Source organism: Ambystoma mexicanum, chromosome 10 (assembly GCF_040938575.1).
Source record: "Ambystoma mexicanum isolate Mex_15411 chromosome 10, UKY_AmexF1_1, whole genome shotgun sequence".
Taxonomy (NCBI): Eukaryota; Metazoa; Chordata; class Amphibia; order Caudata; family Ambystomatidae; genus Ambystoma; species Ambystoma mexicanum.
The window spans coordinates 704,555,252-704,576,823 of record NC_090932.1 but is presented as its reverse complement, the minus strand read 5'-3'; the positions used below and the strand labels follow the sequence as shown (position 1 = coordinate 704,576,823).

Sequence of the window (21,572 nt, the reverse complement as noted above, 5' to 3'; positions counted from 1 at the left end):
AGAGACCATGCAAATGCCAATATGCCAATTACTTAGAATTCGGCAAAACAGATGTAGCATTGTTTATGCTAGTATCATCATTTTCTTTTGCCAATTGAGATGTCAACATACATTCAGCCTCAGTGTATATTGGCTGGAGTAGGACATCAACAGGTAACAGCAAGGTGATGTACTTTACTCCTTCATTTCCCACTCTGCCACATTTACCAGCACTGCCAAGGTGGAGGAGGGGCACAGAGCAGTCAGTGCACTACACCTCATGCAACAAAAGATGTTCATGCAGTTTTAAAACAAATGGAATACTGTGGAATCCTCCTCCATTTAGCAACCAGTAACAAGGAGGCAGACACAGTAGGAATCCATTAGTAAATACTGCCTCCAAGTGTAACTTGCAGGTGGTGCTTATCTTTTCACATGTCGGAGAGAAAAACTGAAGAGTGAATGGGCATACATCTAATTTTACTCTTCAGTATTGCCCTGTGCCTTGCCCCTCTGTGTTTTTCAGGTGCAACACTGACTAACTCTCTTTAGACTTGCGTCACTATTTTCTCGGGGTAATGTCGGTGTCAGAATGTGAATGTGTTGTACTGTGGCAACACTGACATGTATGGGACTGTTGAAACTGGAAATACATGTATAATATATACCTTGCTGAGCCATGGTGATTTACAAGCTGACAGACCGGCTCATTGACATGACACGTCTAATAATCTGGGATTTTATGGCATATTATTTATTATGACTTAAAGCTAAATCCAAATATATTTTCATATATTAACATTTCTGATTGTATTTCATTAGCTAGGATATGTGTAATGATATGCACTAATGGTAGAGCTCCTGGCCCAATATCCAATGAATGATTGCCATTTCCTCAGTGTGGTAAAGTCCTAATGTACCTTCCACTGTGACACATACATGATTTGCGGCATTGCAGTGCACCATTGTACTCTGGATGACTTGGTGTCTGAAGTATTTGAAAATCTCTGTTCTCCTATTGAACCGTCCATACATGTTATGGCTTTAAATCCAATTTCACCCAAGAACTGAGCTGTAAGAAGTACTATTTTGCCTCATCTTTTAAACAAACACATTATTGGGGTGTGTTCCGCCCAAATCCCACTGATAGAGTTGCTGCACCCTTGCAGGTGTGTGTACATTTACAGAAACTATTTATGTTGAACTGCTTTAAAAAATCACCAGGCACCTCCTCTTCAGTCTTAGTGCGTAGGCGAAACCTAGGCTCGGTTCCATGTTTAGTCTTGCTATGGATTGTGTGGGAGGGAGTTATAATGTTATCCCTGATAGGTTCTACGACGGTGTAGCCACTTTTGACATGTGCTGATGCCATCATTTCTTTCCATAATGTATAAATTAATGTACGTTTTTTTTCTTCCAGTTAGAACAACTCATTATTCATCAGCAAGTAGAACTAATTGGAGGTGAGTATATATGTATTAATCTCTCACTTGCTTGAAATTGTTTTTGACCCCACCACTAGATTTCCTTTTTGATTTTTGTCATTGTAAAATTTAATGTCTGTTTGTTTGACTTATACGTTCTCTTCGGCATTCATGATCAATAGTTATCATTCATCAACATAAAAATGATGTCGAATTGTGTCATTCTTGAATACTGATCAAGTAAATGATTAATCATGTCAAGAGGTAAGGCATCTTGACAGATCATCTACTCTTAAAGTATCTGTTTACCGCCTTGCATAATGTTTGATAGAAGAAGGAATTTGCTCGGAAACCGCAAAGCATATACCGGCGCCATTAAACCCATTCCGCACAAGTTTTAATGAGGCCCTATTTGTCATCTTAAAAACGTAAACAATGAATATTTGTTTACATGTCTTTCATGTACATTTTTATGGTGCATGTGATTTTGATCCGAAATTATTATTTTATTTATTGTTTGATTTCCTTAATGAGTGCATGCATAAATATACTTGCAATACATGTAAGCCTGCAAGACCATTATAAAGACCCGAGTATAAAGTCGAGTTGATAGATTAAAACGTGTATACATGAAGAGCATGACATCAATTACCGCTGCCAGAGCCTGAATGTAGGCGAGCAGTTGATAGGAATGCAATAGTAAAGTGTTGCACTCTTTCATTTAGCCAGGTATACAGGGAGCCATCCAATATAACCAATGGGGTGGGCATACTGTGAAAATACAATAACGCGTGGAAGGAATTTGGGGCTTTGCAGACACCACTTCATTGTATGTAACTGAGAATGGTTTTCTTAGAAAGCTCCTAAAACACCCCCAATCAGTTTCTCTCTTTCTATTAAACAAAGAAGTGGGCCTGAGCTATATAGCATATTATCTACAAATAAAACCATTACTCCTTTGGCGCACAATTTGATTAATTTCTTCTGCTACTTTTAAGAGGGACATGTTAAAAGATGTATTGCACAGAGGTATACTGTATACATTTCCTTAATGTCCGTTGAGAAATATTGTTCCCATCTAGGACTGACTCGTTGATTTGACAATCCTGAATGAATGAACAATAGATCATACCGTATTGTAAAGGGCAGATGTGAGGTGTAAAACTCATTGGGCCTCATTACGACCCTGGCGCTAGTGGCTAATTAAATACACAATTTAGAAACCTTATAGGGTTTTGAATGCAGTTTGATCAGTTTGCAATTAAGAGAAACAGGAATCCTGGCTGTTCTGGCTTCCAGGATTTGTTGATTACCAATCCAGAAGTTAAGAGCCAGACGATTCCTTATTCTTGATGTCCCAACCTGGTGGACTCTAACTGGCACATGCAGGCGTCCTTCACCTTCGGAGAGGTGCTGGCTACCAGTGTCGCTGGCAAAGAAGCAAGTCTTTTTCCAGAAGCAGTTCACCTCCAATGTAACTTGGGAATTGGTAGAGAGAAGAGCCTTCCTCTGCTTTGTAGCACTCCTTCTTAATTGCTGAGGTGTTTGGAAAGACCAATGCTCCAAAATTAGATCCATATGAATTGTTCTTGTAGTCCAGGAATGAATCAAAGAAAGGGGGAGAGACTGTTAATATTGGGCAGTATATACATGGAATGAAAAAACTGCAGGGCATTCACTAAGACCAAAAATATTGTTTTCTATTGTTGATCAACTTAATTTAGTATTCTATGTACATTGGAGTCTTTGCTTCCCATCACCACAAACTCTAACTCGAAACCATCCATGATCAAAGATGCTGGGTAGGAAAATCTGCGAACATGTCCATTAACAAGCTGATTGACACCCATTGGTAACTGAACCAACTTCAATGTCTTTGGGGCATGGGCACGGACCTAGCAATATTAATGATCACTTTAATTAGGAACTGAAGTGAAGTGACTAGGCTGATAGCAACCAGTGTTAAATTGTTAAATGGTAGGGGCAATGTTGGTGCTTCGTGGCCCTAAATCGTCCACTAACTAGTAGCAAGTTAAATTGACATTACTAAAGAGGGACCAGTTAAAGTCAGGTCAGTTGTGAATTTGGTGCTTTACAGTAAGAACAATCAGAGGCAGAGAGGCATGAGAATTCAAGTGTAGAGTGCATGGGCCGCACAGCAATGGGTTGGGGTGGCATGTGAATGTGCCAACTCCTCAACCATGCTATAATTATGTAATAACACATTAGAATTGTGCTGACTATGTCACCAGTGGGGGATATGGGGAGGCCATAATACACTGTACTAGAACATGGAGCAGTGGAAAAACAATGTTGCTACTGCATTTCCCAGGTTTCAGCTGCTATCACCAATGTTTGAAATAATGGCCAACAAACGATGCATCTTGTGTCTTGATACAGGACCCTTCATTTTAGCGACTGGCCTTTAGTATGTGGCCAAGGACTATGCATGTACATTTAAACAGTGCTACCCATGCAAAAGGCTTTAGCTGAGCTTAGTTCTTTTGTTGCTTTTGTAACAGTATACATTGAAACAAACAGAAACAGAAATGCTAAGAGTGCTAATGAGCCTTGCATACTGCTCTATGGTGTCACAATGCTCTACAATTATTCTAAAATTGTTATTAAAACAAGCACTACTGTTTGGATTGCCTTTTGTGTGACCTTTTTCAAAGTTTCTCAGCATTTTGGAATTTGCTGGCTGTTTTAATGGCTATGGGTGTGTGTGCACCACTCATGGAGATGTTATGTAATTACTTCAATCTATGGAAAATATCTCAGTTTCAAATATCTGATCATTGTTAAGGTGAAGTGTCCCCTGATCCAACACCCTGTGCCTCGACAATCCCACCAGAACATTTGTGACACGAAACAGTCTGATTTTAATCTGAATATTATGATTCATTTAAAATAACAAATCAAGAAATTAAAGTTGGTTCCAAACTTTTGATGCTGGAGAAATAACCTACAAAACTCTACATAAATACAGGTAGATTGCATACAGAAAAGATATGCAACCTGCCTGCTATTACCTTGATAAGGTTCCCATTCACAATGCACACCAACATCAATTTGTATAAAAACAAATCTGAATAACTATTCTAGACAAAAGTGTACAATCTTCTCCGATAGAGATGTATTAATTGACTTCTGTGATAGTCTTCAAGGAAAGCACAAAACCATTCTGGAAGTACATTTACAAAAGTACCATTCACTTAATTAGTGGTGATGCCATAGACAAGTGTTGGTATTAATGAAAAACTTTGGGTTTACTTAGAATTGTTTCACATTAAACTGTTGGAGGTAATATTGGTTTCTAGCTTGATCAAAGATACAAGAATGTGTTGAAGAGTTAATTTGGTTACTTTGTCTCCATGCATGGGTTTATGGTATGATCATTATTTAGAGAACAACATGTTTTGATTCATTTAAAGGGTCTCAGAAGTATGAAACAATATAAATAGAAAATTAATCAGTACTTCATTGTAATTGGTGTAAGGCGTTATCTTTCTGAACAATGCTAGAAAAGAGTGTTTGGATATTTAAATTGATGTTATTTTCCTGGGAATAATGTGGAGACACTATTGTTCTTCCAATTCTACTTTGATTTTATGTAATGTATGGTTCTCACAGCTCCTGAAGAAGGGTGTTGAACTATAGCCAAAAGCATGCTGAGAAATTATTTTGATTACTATTACAGCACCTCTAACAGAGATGTACAATATCATTTTTGGATGTTATTGAAACATTTGTGTTACTGGTGAAAACTGTGTTGATACAGTGGGAAGCATAGATTGAGCTATTATTTTTAGATCCTGTAGAGATACACGGGGTAATTCATATATTTCAGCACATAGGCAGCGCACGCGAGTAGCGCAGAGAGGGAGCGTGCGCCAGCGTGCACCAGCCGTGTGCGCTAAACAGCATTCTGGCGCACTGCATATTAATGGAATTGCCAAGCCATTTTGAGCGCTGGCGCAGAGAACATCCCGCAGCGCCAGCTACGCCCCCAAGAACGGCCCTTGCGCAAGGAAAAACCATTGAAATCCCCAATGCAGTGCAAAGGGCCGCGCTAACCCTGGACCAGCTAACAGGGCCGCTACACTGCAATTCGCGCGAGTGGGGAACGAGTATTCATGGGGGACGTGGGCAGTTTCACACGTGATAGGGCTTGGGCGAGCAGGGTACGTGTATTTCGCTGTCTGAGCGGGATACGTGTATTCTGAGGGGTGAGCAGGTACTTACACATGCGATTTCGCTGTCTGAGCGGGGTAGGTGTATTCTGAGGGGTGCGTGGGTTCTTTCACACGCGATTCAGCTTGCAGAGCGGGGTACGTGTATCCAGTGGGGTGCGCGGGGAGTCTCACACGTGATAGGCCTTGGGTGAGTGGGGTACGTGTATTTCTAGGGTGCGCGGGGAGTATCACATGTGATTATGCTTGCAGAGCGGGGTACATGTATTTCTGGGGTGCGTGGGGAGTTTCACATGCGATTTCGCTTGCAGAGCGGGGTATGTATATCCAGTGGGGTGCGCGGGCAGCCTCACACACGATAGACCTTGGGCGAGTGGGGTATGTGTATTTCTGAGGTGCGCGTGGAGTTTCACACGCGATTCCACTTGCAGAGCGGGGTACATGTATTCTGAGGGGTGTGCAGGTACTTTGACACGCGATTTCGCTTGCAGAGCGGGGTACGTGTATCCAGTGGGGTGCACGGGGAGTCTCACACGCGATAGGCCTTGTGTGAGTGGGGTACATGTATTTCTGGGGTGCGCGGGAAGTTTCACATGCGATTTCGCTTGCAGAGCGGGGTGCATGAATTCAGTGGGTTGCGCGGGGTGTTTCACATGTGAATTGGCAGTGTGGGTCCTCCCAGGTGTGCCCTCTACCCCCTCCACAGCACCTGCAGGCAGCCCCCTGGTCATGTCCTGCAGGCAGCCCATCCACCTTGGGCATGCCCCCTAGCCAGCCCACATGTCACCTTGCACTAGTGATCACCAACTCATGTCCCTCTGCACCCCCACCCACCCAGCATTGACGGTTAGGGCCCGACTCATGTCCCCCTGCACTCCCACCCACCCAGCATTGACGGGCACCTGCCAGCAGGCCCTGACTCATGTACCCCTGCACCCCCACCCACCCAGCATTGACGGTTATGGCCCGACTCATGTCCCCCTGCGCCCCCACCCACCCAGCATTGACAGGTAGGGCCCGACTCATGTCCCCCTGCACCCCCACCCACCCAGCAATGACGGGCACCTGCAGCAGGCCCCGACTCATGTCCCCTTGCACCCCCACCCACCCAGCATTGACGGTTAGGGCCCGACTCATGTTCCCCTGCACCCCACTCACCCAGCATTGACAGTTAGGGCCTGACTCATGTCCCCCTGCACCCCCACCCACCCAGCATTGACAGGCACCTGCCAGCAGGCCCTGACTCATGTCCCCCTGAACCACCACCCACCCAGCATTGACAGCCACCTGCCAGCAGGCCCGACTCATGTCCCCCTGCACCCCCACCCACCCAGCATTGACGGTTAGGGCCCGACTCATGTCCCCCTGCACCCCACCTACCCAGCATTGATGGTTAGGGCCCGACTCATGTCCCCCTGCACCCCCGCCCACCCAGCATTGACGGGCACCTGCCAGCAGGCCCCGACTCATGTCCCCCTGCACCCCCACCCACCCAGCATTGACGGTTAGGGCCCGACTCATGTCCCCCTGCACCCCCACCCACCCAGCATTGACGGGCACCTGCCAGCAGGCCCGACTCATGTCCCCCTGCTCCCCCACCCACCCAGCATTGATGGGCACCTGCCAGCAGGCCCCGACTCATGTCCCCCCGCCAACACGTCATAAAGATGCACAATCATGGGCCTCATGTCCACCAAAATCCCACAGCACGCCACCCCAGTTTTGAGAGGCAATCAAGTCCTCAATCCACCCCACACTGAAATGCCTATTTCATGACACAAATCGAAAGTCAATTATGCACATCAATACATGTCCCTCACACACACACACACACACACTGGGTGCCAGTGATTGTGTAAATCCACTTTTTCACATGCAGTAACCCAATGAGAGAATACCACACATGGAAGTAATAAATCAAAATGTATTATGAACAAAATAAATGAAATGAAAGCATGAAAAATATTTCAACCATGAAATGAAATGCATGTCCAAAACAGAATAAAAAACATATGAAGAACCAATCCAAAGTGATCCAAAAGAAAATGTGTCCAAATCTCAGTCCACCAAATCAAATCCAAAGGAAACGTAAATTGTAAAATCCATTGATCCATGGTGAGTAAAAAAATAAAAATCTCTCATAAATCCATTGTCCAACTATGTAGACCAATTTCATCCAGGGTCCATGAGCCCAACGAAAGAAATGAAACCTATCAAAAAAACTACCTAAGAAAAGAACTATATACAAAAGTGTGGGGCATAGTCCAATCACCCCAAAATAAAGCAAAATGAAAATGAAACCTAACACTACAAACTATATACAATGGGTGCAGGCTAGTCCGGCGGCTCACTTTTCCATTTCCCGGGCCAGGGCATCATCGAACTCCTGGTCTATCTCCTGGAGGCGGGCCTCTTCAATGTCCCTGAGGTTTTGCAGGGACGATGCCATGTTCAACTCCAACTCCCTGCGAATTGCCTTGAGGCACTCGGACTGCCTCAGCGCCCTGCGCATGGAGTTCTCCGCCCTGACCATTGTGAGCCGTGCCTCTTCCGCCCGCCCCCGCTCCGCATCTATGGCCTGGCCCAACTGCTGCCACACGGAAGACACTTGCAATCCAGGGTCCTCCTGACCTCAGGCCGATGCCTGCCCCTCTGATGTTGTTGGCCCGGAGACATCATCGCTCCCACTTTGAGCCTGCTGCTGCCGTGCATGTGCCCTGCCCGTTGTTGTCTGCATGTCATCCACCTGCTGGGGTCCAGTTGTTGGGGTGGCCATCCCTGCTGGACCTCCGACTCCCAACTGTGGCAGGGATGAGTCCTCCACCAGCCTGGCCGCTGGGTCAGGGACAGCTCCACAGGGTGCCCGGGTGACACTGGGCAGGAAGATGGCATGGAGGACGACCGGCGCATAGGGAGTTCAGTTGAGAAGGAGGTCGGCAGAAGCTCCAGCACACGGAGTAACCCAGCACTGGTGACCCTGCCCAATAGGTTGACGCGGTCTTTGAGACATTTGAAATGACGTGCGCTGTCCTCGCGAGAACCCCGCACGTCATCCCGAATGTCACGAACATGCAACGCCACCCCACCCAGGACAGGCTCAAGCCGGTCCCCGATTACCACGTCTGCAGGGAGAGGAAGGCCAGTTGTTGTGCGGCTATCCCCTCCCTGAAAACAGGTCTGGATGAAGGCATCCCTGCTGGTGCCAGATGATGCAGTCACAGGATCGGGAACAGGATTACACACAGGTACCTCCGCGGTGGCCTGTGCTGCCTCCTGTCCCTGCCCCTGGACTGCACCACTGGCACCAGTGGAATCCCCATCCAGTCCTGTGTGTGTGACTTCCACAGCCTCCTCCTCAACCAAACCCTCCACCAACCTGGATGACTGCGTGCCATCTTCTTCCGTAGGCCCCTGTGGGGTCTCAGCTGCCCCTTCTGCTGCCGAGGAGTCCACCTCCGACCTCTGCCTCTTGGACCTACCCCGGGCAGCTGCGGCCGCAGAGGTAGCACCAGACTCCTCACTCCCTGACGAGATGGCAACCTGGGAGGGGAGCTGGGCCTTGCCTCTCCGGCTGGTGTGGGATCCCTACCTGTGTTCTCCACAGCACCGTTTCCGCCCTCTTCATCAGTTGACCTGCAGACAGGGAGAGACAGAACACAGGCATCAGGGCACTGTACAATGGTATGATACACACATGACAGTTGCAGATGAGTGGCAGTTCAAACTTCACACATGGCATCACACTCCCCAACATACATATCATTTCTAGCGTCACACACGGGCAAATGAACAGGAATGTTGCAGCAGCCAGCACTAGCCATACACAAACAACACCATGACCATCCGAAGGCTAGCCTGACATCACATGCAACACGGGGATTGGCAAAGACATGCACACACGCCACCAGACGTACATGCATCTGTACATCTACACCACCTGTTGCAGTGAAATCCTCGGCACCCATGTCACATCTGCCAATCAGCCGCCTACATGTCAGTGTCACATGCATCCATGGTGTATCACAGTGGCACACATGTCAAATACCCTCACATACACATGTACATGAAGGTGGAACCTGCATCCATGTGTCAAACCCCAACCATGCCATGGTACATACACAGATATGTAAACATGTGTGCACCCCAACATGCATTTGCCATAATGCTTTTTTACACATACACTGTTGATGTGCCTCACGCATGACTGGACTCTCACTAGGTCATGTTCCTGTACATACAAATCCATACATGGGCCTTCCACGACATATGTGCAACCTGCACACACCTGCCACACCTCAACATGCACAGCATCCAATCAGTACGCATGCACACTTACCGCTCGACTCCGGACGTGTCTGCCTCCCAAGAACCTGGAGGTGGAGCGCTGGGTGTATGCGTTCCAGGACCCTCATCTGCATGTTGGTAAGGCAGACCCGGTGCCCCTTTGCATGCTTTGCCTTCAGGAGACGCCGGGCCTTGCTGAGGGTCCTGGACCTGAAGTCCTCCCATCGCTTCTGGATGTGTTGCAAGTCGCAGGCTGCCACCTCCTCCACATTGATGGCAGCCATATTGTCCGTCCAGATCCTCTTTCGTCCTTCATTGTCGGCGCGTGAACTTCCAGAGAGGGCATCACAATGCCCCAGTACTTGCTCCACAAGGATACCAACTTCTGCAGCACTGAAGATGGTAGCCCTCTGCCTCTCTGGCTGGGGGTTGCCAGCGGTTCCAGATGGTGTTGTGTCCGACATGGCAACCCCCGAGGCAGGTGTGGGTGGGCAACTAGGTCCTGGGGCTGGGCTGTGGAGCAAGATGGTACTCCAGTCGGGAGTCTTCTGTTCCAGCAGGGGTGGTCACAGCAACTGGACCCCTGAAGATGGCTGATGTGCAGGCACCAAATAGCAGGGCACGTGGCAAGCAGGCAGGCAGGTAGCAGCAGATGACAGGTGGGAGCGTGCTCGGGGCTATGGGGGCTGTAATTTGGCCATCTGGGCAGGAGCGTGGTCTTCCGTGTGTTGTTGCGTGGCCAGCTTGATACAGAGTGATTTGACACGTGAAAAAACAGCATGTTAGCGTGTAATTCGAGGAAAGGCCCTTAGCACGTAAGCGCACCTGTGACATTAGACGCACGGGCGTTTCCCACAACACGGGTGTATGTTTATTGTACATGTGAAAAAACTGCACGTCTGGGTGTCACTGCGTGTGATTGGAGGAAAGGCCCTTAGCGCGTAGGCGCCTAAGTGATGTCGCACGTGTGGGCTGGCTTAAAAGGTACGTGTAGGATGCCATTTTCTTGTACGTGCTTTTTGTGGAGAGCGAGCAGGTGATTCTTGTACTTCTAGTCGGTTCACACGTGATTACTTCACAACGGTTCCAGTTCGTACTCCCTGTTTCCTCAGACTGCGTTCATTTCTTCTTTTGGCGGGGGTGTTGCCAATGCGCACACGTGGGTCTTTTTCACTTTCTTTTTCCAGGCAGACAGTGAGTCGCGCACGTATTTACCAACTGTGGTTGCCCCGTGTGTCGCGTACCCCTTCAGAGGTCATTGTAGGCTGCATGTAACACGCGTACGCTTATTTTTGTGTTTCTGGGTGCCACAGCGTAGTGCGGGTTCATTTTTCCACGCACGTGGTCTACCAGGGGTTGCGTGCATGTTTACTTTTGTTTTTGGGGTGCCTGTGTGGTGCGTGACCCATCATCTTCCCCCAGGGGTCACAGATAGCCTTGCTAGAGCACTAGGGTATGAATTCCATCTAGTACCCTACCCCTTTCACCCCAATTGCCCAGGACAATTGTTTACTGCAACTCCCATACGCACAAAATCAGTCCCATGGTTGGGAGGCAACCAAGCAGTAAGGGAGAGAAAGGTGGCCGACCTCCAAATGGTGGACGCGGTAGGGGATTTGGCCAAGATGTGCGGGGTGTCCCAAGAGGCCAGTGTGTGGAGGACCAATTGGGGGCCACCTATCTCCCCCCCCAATGGTTGTGGGAAATGTAGCTGACACCATCCCAGCTCAGCCCTTCTTAAACCGGCCCATATTGTCAACTGAACCGGCACAGGATGACTCCCAGTCTGACTTCCAGGTCACCAAGTCTATGCCGTGTGTGTCGGTGAAAGTTGCTGTCACCAGGCCACGTGGATCTGGGGCCGCAATGTCATCTGCTGCCCCAAGTAGCCAGGGTGAGGAGGCTGCAGGGGCAGCTGCAGCTCAATCCACCCCAGCTCCGAGTCTCTCAGCCGGGACAGTGTCCGTCCAAGTCCATCACACCGACGTTGGTCCTGCCAACATCACCCTGCAGCCAATGCCTCCACTGAGACCTTTGATCATTGTGCCTTTGCAAACTTACAGTACCCAGTCCACCTGCACTTCTGCCCCTAACGAACCAGAGCGGCGTAAGCCACTCAGGATCCGCACCACCTTCCAAGAAGAATAAGGGTGCTCTTGCACTACAGGCTGGGACCCCAGACACGGATACACACACTCCGGCACGTCAAGGAAGCCTAGCTTCAATGATGCCGAACTAGATGCACTTGTGGCCTATGTGTTGGCACATAGCCGCGAAATGCTGGTGACTGTAGGGTGCAAGACTATGCCTGCTCAACGTAGGGCCCACTGGCAGACCATCGCGGACCTCATTAGTGCCCTTGGATTTGTGAGGCGCACAGCTGATGATTGCTACAAGCGGAGGAATGACCTGAAACGCAGAGCAAAGAACAAGCAGGCTTCCAATCATGCCTCTACCCTGGTGACTGGCGGTGGGTCTCCACCAGAGGATGACCAACTCACTGAACATGAGTCTGTCGCTGGAACCTTCGTCACAGAGGAACAGATCCGAGGCGTGGGAGACCTACCAGATCTTGAAGCATTGTCCAGTGAGTGCCCATGCATGTGTGTGTAATCTATGTGTATGTTGCTTGGGTGATGTGTTCTGATTGAGTGCCAGGTGAGGGTGTGTAGTCATGACTGGTATGGGTCACCCATGTGGTTCCTCCAAACCATTCCCCGGCCTTGGTTTTGGGTATGATAGTATCCCTTCTGACCACAGTAGCCAATTTGCACCAGATTACTGCAGTTGCCCTTCAACTGTCACCTTGCAACAACATTGTTCAAAATGTTTTCCTGTTCATTCAGCCTGATTGTTTCAATCCTTGCCATTTTTACTACACATTTTTGAACCCTACTGCCACATATGTGACATGCTTCTGTCATAGATTACACCCCACAATGGCCCACATGTATTACTTTGTTATGGGAATGATTTAACCATTCAGGCTGATTGAGTAATGGCCTGCACACATTAATTTTTGGGCCCTGTTTGAATGTAGAACATGACTTTTGTCTTCTGTCATGTTGAAGTGACCAACCATTGATGTATCCATCTGCCTGCCATCACTGTGTAATTGAACACTGGATGTGTTGCAGTGTGTGACACATGCATATTTTGTCACACTATTTTACATGTTTCATCTCATCATCTCCATCTCACATGGATGGGTGACAGTACTCATTCACTACCATATGGCTGTAGTTGTCAAATGTACCATGGCAATGCTACGTAACATCTGTGCGATGGCATGTGTCATGTATGTGTATTGGACATGCCACTCACAGGCTAATGTGTGCTGCCAGTGCAATCCAGCATGCTGCACATGTGTTGCTTTTCCATCTTGGAGTCCTCAGTGTGTGCGTTTTGCCTCCCCTTCCAACTCATTGACAGTGCATGCATGCCAGAGTTATATTCATGTGGGACATGTGCAATTTATGTACTGGATCTCTGTCTCGTCAGGCCTATGTGTGTGCTATGGTGCTCATGCCTTTTTCCATTTGTTGTCTTTCATGTTTTTGCATGTGATGAGGCACTTGATGCTGTTGAGGAGGAGAGGATGGTGCACACCCAGGAGGGATCTCAGCCACAACCGGGCACCAGTGGAGGACGTGGGGTGGTGGTGGGTGAAAACCCAATCCTCCTGCAGACCATACTGTCCACGGGTGTCTCTGGGTACACCTCCGGAGACCTCTATGAATCAGGTACTGAATCGGACAGTGAGACATATGTGCTATTGCAGGTGAGTGTTTCTGGCATGGATGCTGTTCTGTCCAACCCACCTGCACTGGGGGTAGACCCCTCTATCGGGATGTCAGTCTTGGAAAGTCTGCCTGTGGCAGTTACAGATGCAGGGTCACACTCCACAATATTTGCTCCTGTTCCTGGTCCAGCAGATCAAAGGAGGAATGCAGTCCTGCAGCCTCAGGCAGTGCCAGCACAGCAAGGTGCAGATCACCTTGCCCCAAACAGGTGTGGTGCCCGTCAACGCGGTGGCCTTGCGCCACCAGGCAATACAGTGTGGGAGAATTCCATCTACAGTATTGCAGCACAACAGGGAGCATCGTGTGAAATGATGGCTCAGGCAATGGATAGGGTGGCCACTTCCATTCTCCCCCCTGAAAGGCAGGTGGAGCTCCAGCAGCAGGCAACAGACTCCATTTGCTACTCACACAAGAAGGACATGTTGGTGTCCAACAGGGACCGACGGACAGGACTGCCATATCTGTAGAGTCACAGGCCCACAGGGAAGCCCTGAGGTTAGAACACGGGTTCCTCAGAGATACTCTGGGTGAACTTGAGGCTTCCCAGAATTTTAGGTCAGAACAGCAGCTGGAGCAGCTCACACGTTCACTCTCAGCTGAACTCCAGGCAACCCATACGGAGATACGGGCATCACGCGAGGCCATGCAGGCAGAAATGCAGGCAACCCGTGAGGTGCTGCTTGGGGATCTCCGTACCATCATCCTGCAGAACCAAACCTTCCAGACCCGCATGCTTGCTGCCATGGAGGACCATACCAGGGCTTTGCGTGGGCTGCCTCCCATATCACAGCCACCTCTCGCTTTAGCAGCAGAGGGTGAAGAGAGTGATAGCATTTCTCCCACTGTAGCATAGCCGTGCAGGCCATGAGCCCATGGAGGTATTTTTTTTCCAACATCCATGCATGTGGGTGTTGGGGTGCACCCTGTATCTCGTGCCTCCTGGGTGGCCTCACCTCCTGCCCCCTGGTCCACACATGGCCATTTTCGATTATTATTATTATTATTATTTTTTTACACTGTGTTGCTTTGTGTGGCTCCCGTGGGCATCCACTGTGTATTCCAGTTGGGCACATGAAGGCTTGTCCTGTCTTTGTGTTAGATGCTTGGTTTCCTGACACACACACCCCTCCTGCTTCCCCTTTCCATGGGCTTGCAAAGGGTGTGACCAAGTGACAGTAACTTACACAGTGACATTGGGCTCCCATGAGTTGTGTGGGCAGTCTGTAGTCAAAACCGTGTGTGCATCCCTAGTGGGGATTGTGTTGGATTCTACAATGCATGGTGCATCCATGTCTTTCTCCTTATATACATGTAGGTTCTTCATGTCTTCAGAAGGCCGTCTCCTTTGCAGATGCAGTTCATGTTTTATGCAGTACACTGACACATTTGCCTGACTGCGACACTCTGCAGTTGGAAGGGGTTGATGTGCTGCCTTGGACAGGTTGTGAGACCTGCATACTTTCATTTTTTCCTGTCTTATATTGCCACGCTTTCTTCCTGTACTGATGTTTTGTGTTGCTGGTAAGTATTTGTTCAGGTGTGGTGTTTCCTATTGATTGCTGAGAGCATATTGTCTGTGGACTGTTTACATTAGTAACATTTCACTTTGTGACACTTGTGTCATGTGTTGTGCATTCATTTAGTTACTTTCACATTGCATGCCATGCCATGGTGGGTTGGGTAGCTGAGATGGGGAGGGGTTGGGTGACATGGCACTATTTTGATGTGGTATTTTGCAAGGGGGTAATCTTTCCTGCTGCATGAATGTGTGTCTTTTTGTGACACAGCATTGGGTGTCTTTGAGTAGGTAGGGATGCACACAATGTAACACTTCCAGGTGAACAATCTCAGGCTGGTATGGTTGTGACAGTTGACTGTCCCTTTTTGCCATCATCATTGATTGTCAGCTGGTATGTTCCAGGGCTATGTGCACTCCGCAGGGGTGTGATTTTAGGTGAAGTAATTAGCCACAAGCTGGGTACAGACTGCCTCACCACATGCCCTTTCACCTCCCATGTGCAGCGGGCGTGCATGCGGTTGGGGATGTGGGGGCACCACCATGTCCACCAGCACGCACCGGCGTGTTGCAACATTGTGCAGGACACATGCTGCCACTATGATCCTGCACACTACTGGGGGCACATATAGCAGCTGCCCATCAGAGCGGTCAAGGGAGCGAAAGCGTGACTTGGGCACTCCGAATGTGCACTCCACTATGCCCCGGGTTCCAATATGGGCTCTGTTGTATCTTACCTCGGGTTGTGTGGTGGGGTTCCGAATTGGCGTCATCATGTAGGTGCTCAGAGGGTAGGCACTGTCCCCTGGGGAGGTGATAATGGTTCTCATTAGTGGGGTTTTCCCATTTCTCAGTTTCTGATATGCATGCATGTGCAGAAGCATTTATACTCAGCAGTTAGCCATGTGTCTCCATGCCGCCCAGCTTCCAGGTCCCGGTTTAGGGGTGACATTCTGAAAATTAAACTATCACGGCTTGACCCTGGATAGTTGGCATATACTGAAGTGATTATTCCCTTGGCATCACATACAACCTGCACGTTGATTGAATGCCAGTGCTTGCGGTTTCAATATATGTGCTCAGTGGGCCTGGGAGGACGTAGAGCAACATGGGTGCAATCAATAGCACCTAGCACTTTGGGGAAGTGTGCCACCCCGTAAAAGTCTTGGACCACGGCTTGCCTTTCTGCAGGTGTTCTGGGCATGTATATGTGCCTGCGCACTGAGGGGCGTGTAGTCATGATGGCCAACACCTGGTGTAGGCATCGTGACTGCGTGGCCTGTGACACACCCCCCACTATGGCACTTGTCCGCTGAAATGACCCAGTAGCCAAGAAGTGCAGAACATTGAGCACCTTTTCCAAGGGGCTCAGTGCTTGTGAGCACAGGGTGGGTGATGTGAGGTCATCCTCCCACTCCCTGACCAGTTCTAGGATTATGTGTGGTGGAAACCTGTACCTCCCATACACCTGGTCATCAGGCATCCCAAAAAGGCTGGTCCTGGGTAAAAAAATGCGGGGCCTGGCTATCCTCCTCCTCCTGCGGTGTCCCACGACCACTGCTGCGAGGAACGGTATATTCATCATAGCGTCTGAGCTTGCTTGTTGTTTGCGCGCACTTTTATGCTGCGCGGGGCCGCTTACGCCTGCTTCCTGCTGGTGTACGTGTTTCTGGATTAGCGCGCCTTTTTTGGCACACGCCTTTCCCCCGTTCGATTCCATGAATACGTGTTGTTGGCGCGTGTGTGGACGTTGCGAGCATTTATCTCCTGTACTGCCCCAGTAACGCCCACATTTTCGTATGTTGTTCCCCATTCCACGTATTACACCCCGTGTTCCGCCCACTTTTGTTCTGTGCGCTGCGCTATGTGCGCTTTCCCTGTGCGTGTAGCACACGCCGTTTAATGACGTGTGCGCCTGCATGCGCCAACCACGATTTTAGCGCACATCCCAGGATTTACACGCGCACAGTATTCCATGAATCGATGTGCACGGCTTTGGCACACGTGCGCTGCGATTTTCGCGCTTACGCTCCCCTTTTCGGCGCACATTTAATCCATGAATCAGCCCGACAGTCTATGATTTACTGCACATGTTTGTTGTGAATATGTGGAATGTAATCTGTTTATTTTGTGAATGGATTGACATTATTTTCTAGGAATTTTTTTTTGTTAAATACATTGATGACAAATGATTTAATATTCAGAATTGTTTTCACAAGTTTCCACAAACCTTGATATAAATTTTGCATTTAGATGTTTTCCTTGAAATTGTTTTCAAGTTTACCCGATTGTGAAGAATTGATTACAAACATGTATTTGTTGTAACATGTATTTGTTTATCTCCTGCTAGTATGTCAATGGGTGACATTTGATTTGATTTTTTTAATGTATTGAATTTAAATAATGCTGCTGTCATGATTACACCTAAGCCTTGTACAAAATTACAAAATAACGGCACAATAAATGATAAAACTCAAGCAACATGTTATCACTTTCTTATTGACTAGAAAATGAAAGAGGAATAGCTTAAGGAGAAGAATTGAAGAAGTAGAAGCTGAGCAAAGGGGTTAAAGCAAAAAGTTCATAGTGTAGGGGCAAGGAGATAAAAAGAACGCAAATGGGAATGAGCAAGAGTGATAGAAACAAAATGTAAGCAAGGGGCAGTGGACTGAAAACACCAGCAGTGGGAATAAATGAAAATCTGAGAAGTGAGATAAGTGGTAGCTACCACATGGATACATGTAAAAATAATACAAGGACAATGGATCTGAAAATTAGCAACCTATTGATCAAAGGCGTGTGGCACTAGGCAAACAGAGAGGAACCAAAAAAAAGACAAGTGGCAGAATTTGAAATATAATTCAATGGGAAAGAGCATAGGCCAGAAAGCAACAAAGAAAGGAGGAACTGTAGGAGAGAAAACTAGAGTCAGAATAGGAATCTTGGTAGTAGATAAGTTAAGAAAACAACACATCTTGATTCTGTTCAAACATCACTTGGAATTGGCTCATAATGGTTGGTCTTGGGTGAGCTAGGTTGCAAAAGCCTTGACTTGTGTGTTTTTTGCATTGTAAGGTGATGCTGGATTGTGCCAATTCCCTTTTGAAGAAAGTTCCAGAGTTTGGATATTTAGGACAATCCTCTCTGTCTCTTCTGTCTCTTTCCGATATATCATAGTTCTCCTTAAGTGGTATGTGATGATGTTCTAAAATGAGCGACATAAAATGTCAACTTTCTTGAATGCCTGTGATAAACAATGTATGTATTATGTCTATGTATTAAAAGTCCCCGTACCACAGTTCCTGTATATTTATTTATCCATCCACTACCAAATCTTTATTTTGCAAGCTCCTTATCATTTGAAGGCTAAACAATTATGTCGTGTACTTTACTTTATTAGTGTTACTTGGAACTGAGACCAGCAATAAATATGAGATCAAAAACAACTTGGGCCAAAGAGTTTATTTTGCAATTGAGGAAAATCAGTTCTTCGATCGTACTTTCTGTGGACCAATACGATCATTCACCATGAGAATTGCAGACAATAAGGGCCAGGAGGTTATCCACGTCATTCGACCCTTACGATGTAATACCTGCTGGATTCCTTGCTATCTACAAAAGGTCAGTGAATATGGAATACAGAGATAGTTTATTATGTTGAATTATTTTGTATTCTGAGATATTTTATTTTAATTCTAATGTTAATGTTAAAGGTATTTGTACCACGCACTGTCACTACTGGAGTGGTCTGCAGGCGCTCTGGCCGATCTGGGAAGGGGTAGGGAAATAGGTTAGTAGGGTCTAGTGGACATAGGAGAGTGAGAGTTTTTGATGTCCTATTGGTAGCTTCAGTTCGATTTGTACCATTCGCTGAGCAAAAGTGCGGTTTGTGGGTCTGTGTGACTTCCCAGTGTGCTGTTGTGACAAATTATGTGTTGTTTGTCTGTTGTTGCAATGTGGTGAAGTACATGCAGATTGCTGTGCAGAGGAGTGTTTGTGCGAGTTTCTGTATAAGAAGTGTGTGCAGAAAGTTGAGGTTTTAGAGTTTGGTTAGCGTTTTTTTAACCTCTTTCGCTTTGCATTTCAGCCCTCAATATCTATGATTATCCTGTGTGATTGGTCATGTTGTTTGTCCGTCTTGTTGGCAGGCACATTGAGGAGAGGCAGTTATCCTCTGAGTTACTCTAGTGGTATGTGTATCTGGCTGATGCAGGTGTGTTCTCCCACCCAGGGGTTGGCGATGTTAGGGTAAGAGGATTCTGGTCACTCCCAGCCCATCTTGTGTGGGTCATTACCTCCCTACATTTCCTCATTGGACTACTTGTATGTGGGCAAGGTGGGGTTGGGACGTCCTCCCCCTGCCCTCTGGATAGGAAAGATTAAGTTAGGGGTCAAGGGTTACTCCCTGGGATTCATGTTTCCCACTGAGTCTATGCTTCCTAGACATTTCCTTCTGGTTCTTGAGCAAAGAGCCACATTTAGAGCAGTTTTCTGAATTCCAGATGACCCCTCGTGTTGTGTACGTTTTTTGGTAGGTCATTCCCGGTTATTGCTGCTATGTGAGAGAAAGATGATCCACATAATTTTCTTTTATTTTATGGTTTATGTTCTAAGCGAATGTCGTTGCTTGATCTGAGTGGACTTGCCAGGTGGTAGACGGTTATTTTCTCATTTAGGAACTCTGCTGCTTGGCCGTGGATTGCTCTGTGCTTTATGCAGATTGTTTTGAACTTTATTCGCTGTTTTATTTGTAGCCAGTGTAGCGCTTTCGGTGCTGGGGTAAAGTGTTTTCTTTGTGGTAGTTTGAGCAGGAGTCTGGATGCAGCGTTTTGGATGCACTGAAGTTTATTTAATAGTCGTTCTGGCTTTCCTAAGTATAGGCTGTTAGCGTAGTCTGCTCTGGACATGATAAGTGCGATGATGGTGAGTGTTTTGTGGGTGAAAGAGAGGAATGGTAGTTTTTTACCATGTCTAGGAGGAAGAAACATGTCTTTATTATGGCCTTTTCTTGTGGCTCAAGTTTTAGGAGGTTGTTGTCCATCAAGGCTCCCATGTTCTTTACTATCGTTGATGGAGTTGGTGCTGTTCCCAGTTCCGCTGGCCATGGGATGTAGTGATTGTTTTCCTTGCTTTTGCATATGATCACTATTTCTGTTTTGCCTGGGTTGAGTTTGAGGCTGTTGGTGTTCATCCAGCTGTAGATTTCTTGTAGGCCGCCTTATAGCATTGTGTTTATTTCCTGTGTACCCTGTATTTTGTAGATCTGTGTGTCATCAGCTTAGTTGTAGCATGTGCGGCTGTGTTTTTGAATGAGTTTGATTAGTGGTGTCAGGTATATGTTGAAAAGCAGTGGAGAAAGAGAGGATCCGTGTGGTACTCCACAGGTGGATTCCCTTGGAGTGGTTTTGAATGGTTCGATCAATATGGTTTCTGTTCTGTTTGTTAGGAAGGATTTAATCCATAGTACAACTATGTCTGCCATTCCTATTTCTTCCAATATTCCGATAAGGATGTCTTGATTGACTGTGTCAAATGCTGCAGAGAGATCCAGAAGTATTAGAGCCGTGCTTTTTTCTGAGTCTGCATTAGCCTTTAGATTGTCCCAGATTGAAAGGAGTGACGTTTCTATTCCTCTCATTTGTCTGAAGCCTACTTGTGCTTGATCCACCAGCAGGTGTTCCTCTATGAATTCTTGTGTTATTCTAGAGATGTATGTTTTTAGTAGTTTAGCTAGGTAAGAGATGTTGGCGATGGGTCAGTAGTTGGAGCGGCTTGATGTATGCTAATTTGAATGATCACGGTACTATCCCTGTTGAGAGTTGAAAAGGTTTCTGTAGTTTTCCATCGGTGTTCCTTGTGAGAGGATTGATTTGTGTATGTCTGGGGGCATGGATCCATGGGTGAGCCTGCTTTGTTGCTATTTCTTACCATCTTGACGAATGTCTCAGTTGATATTTGGGGGAAGCTTCTGAGTTTGTTCTGGCAATCGTCGGATGGCTGGGTAGGTTGCATGTTGTAGTTGCTTGGCCTGCTTTGTATGATATGTTGGATGGTGCTGATTCCATTTTTGAAGTGTTCGGTGAGGTCACTGCATAGTTTCAGTGAAGATATCGGTGTGTTGTTGCAGCAAGGGTGGCTTCTCATTTTGTTTGTGATTTCAAACAGTTATTTTTGGGTGTTGGCAGCTTTGGTGATTCTGTTGTCATAGTATTTCTTTTTGGCCTTATGGATTTCCTTTATGTACAAATGGATTTGTTGTTGGAATTGTAATTTCTTCACCTGGTTGCTCTTTTTTACTCTCCATTCTAGTTCTAGCTTCCTATTTTTTCTTTTCATGGAGCTAAGTAGCATGGTAAGCGATTTTGCTGTTGCT

General features: G+C 47.1%; 1 protein-coding gene across 1 annotated transcript in view; it reads left to right on the top strand.

Annotated features, from left to right (window-relative positions):
• LOC138493215 (phospholipid scramblase family member 5-like) overlaps positions 1-21,572 on the top strand; it is a 273,357-nt gene that overhangs the window by 95,780 nt on the left and 156,005 nt on the right. The window contains exons 3-4 of the mRNA XM_069620367.1: positions 1,400-1,442; positions 18,600-18,820. Of these exons, the coding sequence (XP_069476468.1) occupies positions 1,400-1,442; positions 18,600-18,820 (264 nt within the window). The remainder of the gene's footprint in view (positions 1-1,399; positions 1,443-18,599; positions 18,821-21,572) is intronic.